At 37.8% G+C, this 9,362-nt stretch overlaps 1 protein-coding gene across 1 annotated transcript in view; it reads right to left on the bottom strand.

Moving 5' to 3' along the window:
* The window catches only part of tfr1b (transferrin receptor 1b), a 10,152-nt gene extending 4,570 nt beyond the window's left edge, over window positions 1–5,582 (bottom strand). The window contains exons 1-12 of the mRNA XM_013910160.1: window positions 5,512–5,582; window positions 3,194–3,248; window positions 2,759–2,966; window positions 2,466–2,637; window positions 2,218–2,355; window positions 1,779–1,863; window positions 1,500–1,622; window positions 1,087–1,182; window positions 829–968; window positions 471–640; window positions 257–376; window positions 80–165 (exon numbers count right to left, since the gene is read on the bottom strand). Coding sequence (XP_013765614.1) covers window positions 80–165; window positions 257–376; window positions 471–640; window positions 829–968; window positions 1,087–1,182; window positions 1,500–1,622; window positions 1,779–1,863; window positions 2,218–2,355; window positions 2,466–2,637; window positions 2,759–2,966; window positions 3,194–3,226 — 1,371 coding nt within the window. The 5' untranslated portion in view covers window positions 3,227–3,248; window positions 5,512–5,582. The remainder of the gene's footprint in view (window positions 1–79; window positions 166–256; window positions 377–470; window positions 641–828; window positions 969–1,086; window positions 1,183–1,499; window positions 1,623–1,778; window positions 1,864–2,217; window positions 2,356–2,465; window positions 2,638–2,758; window positions 2,967–3,193; window positions 3,249–5,511) is intronic.
* Between the last annotated feature and the right edge of the window lie 3,780 nt (window positions 5,583–9,362).

Here is a 9,362-nt window from a genome sequence, read left to right as displayed (position 1 = left end):
AAACAAACAAACAGATGAGGCATGTTAAAACACTATCAACACAGCAGGCATTTCCTTTCAAAAGGTATGCAGTTCTCACCTCCAGCCACTCTGTAGCGCCAACACTTCCATATTCTCCTGCACTCCAGCTCGCAAACACCAGGCTTCTCCTGGGCCTGAACCCATCTATAGACGACATGATACTTCTTGCACTGCAGTCCAGTGTACCCAGTCCCACCAACTGTTGTTTGTATAGCATTTTGTTTTTATTCCTTACCATTCTTGACCATTTCACGGAAAGCTTTGGCCAGCTGCACCAGTACTGAGGTGCCAACAGTGGCTCTGGCGTAGCCGCTACCCCAGGCATCTCTCTGAGCTCCCAGTACAATGTAGCGATCTGCAGATTCATGAACAAATCCATCTTAATGTCACACGTCTTGGCCTAAGACTAAGCAAAAGCTAAGTCACGCCAAATAAAAGTTTAGTCTTACCAGGATCATCAAATCCTTTGATCACCCCAAACACATTATGGATCTCCTTGTTCACCAGCTTGTTGTTGACCTCAACAGTGATGTTCTCAACGCCTCCCAGCCTGTAAGACACTTGCTTGAATCCACCTTTAAAACCACTTGTTTCATCTGGTTCAGGACCACCAATTTTCCTAAAAGAACACAAATGAAAAAAGTTTTAACTGTGGCAGATATATACTGAACTGAGGTGTCTGGCAGCTGTCCTGTTTAACTGATGCTGAGCCATGATCATCATGGTCATCACACAGTGGGTAAACATGAATGTTTCTTAATCTGTAGAACACTGTTCATGTCTGCATTGATCTGTGTGTGGCCTTACTGAAGAAGTTTTACAGCAACACTGCGGGTGAGAGTCTGGGCTGGGATTTTGGGGAGGCCAGATGACCGAGTTGGGGGAAACTGGGTGTGGTTAAAGGAGGGGAATCCAGGGGTGTAGGGGTCACCTGAGCCCAGATGGACCTGAAGGGGACATGAAAACACAGATTCAGGTAAAGGGGGGAAAAAAAAATTAAAAAAAATTCCACTATCATAACAAAACAACACTTTACTGCCTACTTGACTTATTTTACAAACTCACATGTCCATAGAGCACAGTGTCAGCTACATAATTGTAATCAGCTTCATCGGGGTAGATCAGAACAGCAGACGCCCCTCTATCTGCAGCATTGGCCACCTGAAAGAAGGAAAAAAAAAACAAAAAAAAAACAAACTAAATTTTGTTCCTGGAACAAAACCTGCTCGTCAGCTTCCTTAATGTAAATGCATCTCAAAGCCTTCCAAGTGAAGGCTGATCAATGTAAAAGATAAAAGTTTAAGCCGAATTAAATTGAAAGTTTTTCAATTTAAAGAAAACTTTGACAACCAGCTGTGAGTAACTGAACCCATTTCCTCAAAGTTGCAGTTAAATTTGAGTTACTCACAAGTAGAATTCATTTTTCTAACGCTTCACTCTGCTGCCCTACCTACACCATCTTCATCATGCACACATACCTGCTCTGCAAAACTGATCTTTCCAGCACGGACGAGCAGCACGCAGCCTTTTAACTCAATCTTATTTTTATTCACGATATCCAGGTCCTCTTTACGCCCATAGTTGCCGTACACAAGTTTGCCCTGTAAATACCAATTAATAGCAGTTAGTTAAATTAACAAGATACACAAGGTTTCTGAACAACAGTCCTAACTACAAATCTTCTGACATTCGTGGTTTGTGTCACAGGTTTCAGAAAGTGAAACTAAGGTGGTTCTTTGCCAAAGCTTTAGGCTCACCTGAACTCTGTCTGTAGCGCTGTAGGCCAGATACCCAGTAAGGCTGAAATCTTCTGAACCAAACTGAACCTTGTTTGGATTCTGGCTGCAAAGGAGAAGGCAAGAACCTGTTAAAAATTATTTTCCTTGGACACACTTTATTTTACAGGTTTGTGACATTTCAATCCATTTCTCGTCACAAACATGCATGTGTGTTCCAGTGTTTATTTAACAAATATACAACTTATAATGAAGCATTAGAAAATGTCAATGGACAAATCCAGGTGTAATTTGTAGAATTTATTTTTTTTGATTTTGTAACTCCTCCTTTTACACTAAACAGTTTGGCGTGCAAAACTCAAATCAGGAAATCACAGAGATAGAAAGCCTCCCTCTGATTTAATGCCACAATCATTTAATTAAATAAAAAACTTTTTTTTTTTTTTTAAGTTCCAGGTACCTGTCTGGGATCGGCAGCTGAACATCGTGGATGTCTGTCCAGGGATCCATCTCTAGTTTCTTGAATTCATCAAAGATGCTGTTTGCCAAACTCATGTCTTTATCACTTCCTGCTGAACACCCGGGATTTTCAAAGTCCCTGCAGAAAGGACATCTTATTTACTTTTTCTGTTGGCATCTCAATTTAGTCTTGAAATGCTTGACATTAAATGTGTGTTTGGTTTGAAGGTGTGTGCATATTCAGTGTACCCTAGAGTCTTTTGAAAGGCCTCCCTGGTCATTTTCCTCGCAAGAAGTTGAGAGATGTTCTTGAAGTCCATCTCAACCTCTGCAGGTTGCGCAACCGGAGCTTGTGTCACTGGGCTGCAGTTCAGCAACTCCACTTTAGGTTTACTGTGACTGATATAACCAACCAGATAGCCTGGAAGACACAGCACACACCAAAACCGATTAAAATGTAGTACATACAAAGTACATAAAGAGAGTCATTTTCCTTTCTGTAGACTTTGATTAGTATAAGAGGTTTTCAGAGCATAACCTACCAATGATCAATATCAGCAGGGTTCCCAGGAGCAGGAAGGCAATGGAACACCGGCTATAATTTTGAGGTGCCGGCCTGAAGCTTGGTGAGCCCTCGGCCTCCACGTCTGTAAACTCCTCAGTGCCATCTTCAGACAGTTTGACCTCCAGATGCCTTTCTCCATTCTCTGTGGGCTGCAGGGGGAACCTGCTGTAACGCACACTTCTAACCTGGAGAAGATCAGAGTGAAAACTATGAGAGCGACACGCTCCAGATTCAGCAGCTCCATAAGTAGTGACAATGCTACAGTTGTTTTTAATAAAAAACAAACAAACAAACAAACAAAAAAGCTAAACAAAGCTTGTCACTTTGCGATTGCTTCCGTTTTATCAGTTTGCTCATGATACAAACAATGATAAAGACGTGACAATGTGCAAAATGTAGGCTGTGAACGTACCACGCCGTTAAACGCCAATCTCATCTGATCCATCGCTCCTGGTTTTGTTGTTGTTCTAAAAACAGAATATAGGACAAAGAGGCGATGAGGCAGTGGGCAGCAAAGAGAGAGAGGCCAGGAGAGCGCACGAGAGAGAAGGGAGGGGGGGGGAAAAAAAAGAAAAAGGAGGACGTGCAGCAAGTCAGGTAACAGAGCAGCTATTCATGGAATTGCTGGGTGGAGTGTTTCCTCTACACTAACTGCCTTAAAAACCTTATTTTATATACAGTAAAACCTTGTTTTATATACACGGTATTCTCTATCTGAGCTGTGGATCACACAGGATTTGGCTTCTCTGGTTGTTTTTGGGAATGCAAAGAATGCAAATATGTGCAGGAAAGACTTGGACGATAATGGAGGAGACACAAATCCCTTAGGGGGGTCAGGAAGGACATCTGGTATCAAAAAAAAAAAAAAAAAAAAAAGCCAGCGCAGATCTACAGGGGCTGTCTCCTGTGGTCCCACACAGACAACAAATTAACAGAAAATAAGTAATTGAGCCAGTTCTCAAGTAAAATAAGAATAGTATTCAATTGTCTTTACAGTACCATGCAGTTTACAGCTTTGCTTGGCATACAATACTGTGTCACCTTATGAAGGCTGTGCTGTTTGTTGTTGAAATTTGTTTTATTAACACTATGTGGATCAAAGTGCATATAGAGTGAGAATCTGTTTAACTATATACTCTGTATAAGGGAAGAATGAGATCTGTGCAGTGCAGAATTACAGCATCTCTTTCTGCTGTGCAGCCCTCTCATCTACAAGATGTGGGCCTGTAACAAACAGGAGCAGCCTGCTTCTTAATATATTACATCCATCAGTTAACCAGCGCACCCAATGATTGGCACGATTGGCTCATACTAGCAATGTTTAATTTTCTAATCAACTTACAGGGGAGTAATATTACAGCCAGTACTAAAGATGTAATAGTTTATGTCTCTCTGCTGGACAAACTGTACTGAAATGAAACTATGGAACATTATCATACCAGCAAACATCAGAAAAAAAAAAAAAAAAAAAACTGTAATTGTTGGTCGACTAATATCAGTGACCAAGTTTATCACATAAAGCAGGGGTGTCAAACTCAAATACACAGTGGGCCAAAATTCAAAACTAGAACAAGGTCGCGGGCTAACATTAATATTTATTGAAAAATATCTTCCTCCAGATTTAAGAATGAATCTCTTCTTATGGACTCAAACAAGTTTTGCTGAAAAACTGAATGTGGAACAAGCAAAGCTTAATACTAAACAATGTATATATTAGCTGTATAATACCAGTAGGCCAGCTCTAATAGTAATTTGGTTTGGCTTCGCGGGCCAAATGTAATTAGGCTGCGGGCCAAATTTGGCCGCGGGCCAGAGTTTGACACCTATGACATAAAGGCACCACACAACAAAAACGTTTCATCATTTTTTTTGCCATTTAAAAACACCAAGAACGTAACCAGGAAATATATACTGAAAAAATAAGCTAAAAATATTTGTGCTATCTAAATGATGTCTGCTTCCTTATGAGTTACCGTATTTACTAATCTTTCTATTGAAACATGTGTGGTTTACTCAAAGGAAGATTTCCCTATGTGTCACGTCCTTTGAAGACATTTTGTCAGCCTGCAGATAATACAAGTACTTCCTGCTGCAGTGCATCTTACAGCCAGCAAGTAACATAGTTTAATTCAATGATCTTCAAATAAATCCTCCCTCCATTAAGGATAAGGCTTACATACATTTATAAAACATTACCAGAGCAGGCAGGAATGAAGCAAGAGTTTTAGCTCTGGTTTTGTGTGTTCATGTTCTGTTCTTTTGTATACTTCATCTGTTTGTATGTTGTATACTCGTTGTTTGTCCAATAAAGTTCATTAAATAAATAAATAAATAAATAAAGTTCTAAAACAAGAAGCCGTTGGGGAGTGGTTCCTGAAGGTTACATCATGTACCAGCTCTAAGTGAACTTACACTTGCAGGCCCAATCTTAATAATAACGCAGAATGCGTTGTTATTATTAAGATTGGGCAAAAATAAAAGCATTACATATGTTTTACGCCTAACTATAACAGTGAAACATGGTGGCAAGAGAGTGCATTGAAAAGCCAGGTGACATTGCACACTATTAAGGTAATTAGCAAAACGTTCGTTTAACACATATTCTGAGTCATTGCTTCACAGGAATCGAATGAAACGCACTGCAGCTAAAGAAAAGGCTTTCTTTTCAAAATTAAAATACATTCGCGAATGATTGATTGATTATTATAAGACCAAAGCGAGGACTCTCACCTTCTCGACGTTCCACAACGTCCTCCTCCTTACTGAAAAGATTCCTTTCTTTATAAAGCTGTGCCACTTCCGGGTCGTCTGTTAACACACATGCGCAGAGCCTGTGATTTGATGTGCGGGGAAATGTGTTATACATCTGTACAAGTATAATTTAATGAACAACTTAAAATTATCTCAGGAAAATTTACTGATTTTTTTTAGTTGTTTGGGTTTTGTTTTTTTTGTTACGTATGTTTAATAAGTTTGGATAAAGAAAACATTAAACAGAGCTTTTCTGCCTCCAAAAATTACACCTTTAAACTGTAACTTTGTGATACTAATAAATGTATATGTATTTTTTTCACATGATTTTTTTAAAATTGCATGACATGGTAATAGAACATGAGCCACACAAAAATGTAATAATTAAATAATTATCCAGGTTTATCTTTTGCAGTGTCTCCATTAGAAATAATATTATATGCCACTGCTATTATTTTATTTTACAGCCCATTTATGGAGCAACATCTATACTATTTTAATTTTTACGTCTATTGACATTATATTTGTGTTAACCTTAAGATAGACTGGCAACCTGTCCAGGTTCATATAACCCTCCACGGTGTCCAGGGACAACCCTCACTAGGGTTTAAATACCTGGGACTCCCCCACCTGCCAAAACCTGGATCACTGATAACCTACACATATATATATATGTAGCTTTTAGCATGATTAGTTGATCCAGTATGAACTTTTGGTACCATTTACCATAATTAAAGAATTACAATGTATTTATGTATTTCAACAAGTAACAATTGGACCCTTAGAAGACGTTTGTACTTAATAGCTTTCCCACAGTTTTATTTGTCCATTACTTTTAAAAGGTTGTGGCTATTTTTCTTCTGATCTTGTGCAGTGTAGCACTTGTAGTACATTACAAAACTCCCCATTGTTAGCAGTGCTGAGAAATATGCTTTATTAAGTGGGTGGAGTTTGAAATAATGAACCTGGATTGTTGAGGCCAGGCTTCACATACCACACGACACCAATGCTTCTGTGAATAATGACTGAATTGTTGGCATGCTCTGTTCCTTCATTTTTATTTATTTTTTTAATCAAATGCCTTTTGTAGTCTACTTCCTTTTACCAAAACAAGCAGGACAGGAGGAACAAATTACTGAACAAGCACACATTTATAATTACGCCTCATTACTAACAACCACCCACTATAATACAAATGAATGCATGAGTGAGTGAATGAGTGCAAACTATAACTAAGGCTGAATCCATTATGTAATACCAACCCTCCGCCAGATGGGGTCACCTTAGTGCTTTGTGATAAATTATTTTTCTCTGGAGGATAATAACCACCATCTCTGATGATAAAACAATTCTTCATCCTTAAAGCAGCAGCATCAATGTGTGTGAGAAAACATCCTGTTGACACTGAGACAGTAGAAACTAACAGTGTTGCATTTTGTTGATGTCTGTTATGGCATTAAATTTGTGACATTTCAACTCCCACTGTGACTATGGTTCATTAAATGACACCATTAAAAACAAAAAAACAAAAAAACATTAACATTGATTTAAATTACTTAAGTGATGTAATAGAATTAAAACAGAAACGTAGGAGACTGAAGACGTAATCAAGTCGTTTGTGAAAATAAAGGTTCTTCTTTTTGATAACGATACTGAATTAGTTACAAATTCTGTATTGCCATTTAGCATAAAAGTAATAAAAAGGTCAAAAGTCAATATCATAGGCAACTTCATTGTCAATTCTGAAATATGTACAAAACATACACAGGACCGAAACATCATTTCCCCCTAACTAGCATGTGCAAGTCGAAGCTTATCATCGAGTTACGAGAGTATGAAATGTAGATGTGAACATAAATATCTGTAAGTATGAGTTATGTCGTTAAAAAGCTACTTAAATTATCAAAATTAAACTACTTAGTATGCAGAATAATCTCTGCCGATGCTATATTTATATATGTAAATGTTATTTTCTCCTGCTCCCTTTTTCACAAGGGGTTGCCAAAGGGCTTAGCTCTGCATATTTGAATTGGCAGATTTTTTTAACCAGATGCCCTTGCTGAATGAATCATTATTAATGATGTATAAATATGAATGCATTTCAGTCCTACAATCCCACATACCATAGGGCAACGGCATTAGTCAGCATATCAAATGCATTTGAGAAGAGCTTTTGTATTTGATGCTTTTCTTTTCATTTCAACTAAACATGTAATATTTAAGAATCCTTACTTGTTTCAAAATGTGTGATTTATTTATAAAGTTTTGGAATAATTAGAAAAATTAGTGGCTTTGAAATTGTAAATATGAATGACATTTTTTGACTTGAAAGATTTGCAGTAACCCTGACAAGAATATTGTCAAGTCAATATGGGAAACAGCTAATAACATGTTGTTTAAGTACTACATTCTTTCCACATTATGATTTAATAACACAAGAAGACACAAAAATAAGCAAATCAATCAAAAAACTTGTTAAGCAGCTTGTTTCAGGTTCACTAATAGCTAAAAGAAAAGAGCATAAGCGTCTTTTTTTCCCCTCTCTTTGAAACTAAGCTAATGTTGGCTGGTGCTTCATGGTTGTCATGGTAATCACAGTAAATTTGTAGCATTCTCATCCAACCCTTGGCCAGAAATACTGAATCTGAAGATTAATTTGGTGTCTTACACAAAACAGGAGTGTTGTATTGTTTTCTTTTATACTTAATAATATGTCACATGCCACTCTAGTTTACAGCAGGTAGAAGCTTGCAGCACTGTATCCACAAAATCCCTCACACATGCAAGTCAAGGTCAGACAACTATCCCTGGCGTCACGAACACCTGAGATGCGTTGACAAATATAGTCTATCTACATTCATGTGAATGCCATTTCTGCGGCGTACTACAATTTATCATATCAGATCTCCTTTGTTGTCAGTAGAGCAGCTTGTTCTGTCAATGTACGCCAACTAAGTCACAGCTGATTGTGAGAAAAAATCCTGGTCTCTTTCTGTCCGATATCTGCTGCATCATTTCATCGCCCTCTTTCTGCTGCTGCCAGCACATTCTCCCCTACATGTGGTTTGATCCAGAGAGGGCAACAGCACTGCATCAGCATGGTGTGAGAGAGCGTAATTATGTGTTTGATGGTGTATAAAAGTCTGAATACTGTCTCTCACAATCAGAACACTATATTACAGTCAGCATATTGTGTCTTTCACGTTAATTTTAGAACAGCCTTATTCATCAGCAGAGGCCAAAGGCAAGGTGGAGGTCTGGAAACATTCTTATTTCTTAGCAGGATTAAGCAAAAAATAAATAAAAAATGCCAGCCTGAATTTCATAAAAGTTGCTTGACAAGTTGAATATGGGCACAGGGAAAAACCCGTTATTTGCAGATACCAAATATGTCTTTGGCACTCGCATAGGCACAGGATGTGTTTTCCAAGGTTCTTCGCAGTTACAGTTGGTTGTCTAGAAATTTGAGCTTACACAGGTGTGAGACTTTGAGCTCACACCAACTTCAAAGGCTGTTGGAAATATTGACATATTTACTGAAACCCACATAAACTACCCAGATCCGGAGTGTTCTTATTTTTAGAGAAAAGGCATTTCAGAAAATGCTATTTTCCAAGTGAATCCATTTTTCCAAGTATTGAGGGATGAATGTGCAGATTTGGATGAATTGGTTACAGAAAATATTTATTTTATTTGTAAAATGATTGCAAATATAACTGTTATTTAATGTAATACAATGGTATTCTCTTTATGTTATTACATAAATATTTTTTTTCTGCATCCAGATTTCTTAAGCTCAAAATCCTAAAGATTGAGTAGGTTAAAACCTA

Source organism: Pundamilia nyererei, unplaced genomic scaffold (assembly GCF_000239375.1).
Source record: "Pundamilia nyererei isolate P.nyererei 1_Seehausen unplaced genomic scaffold, PunNye1.0 scaffold00037, whole genome shotgun sequence".
Taxonomy (NCBI): Eukaryota; Metazoa; Chordata; class Actinopteri; order Cichliformes; family Cichlidae; genus Pundamilia; species Pundamilia nyererei.
This window is presented reverse-complemented; position numbering and strand designations above follow the sequence as displayed.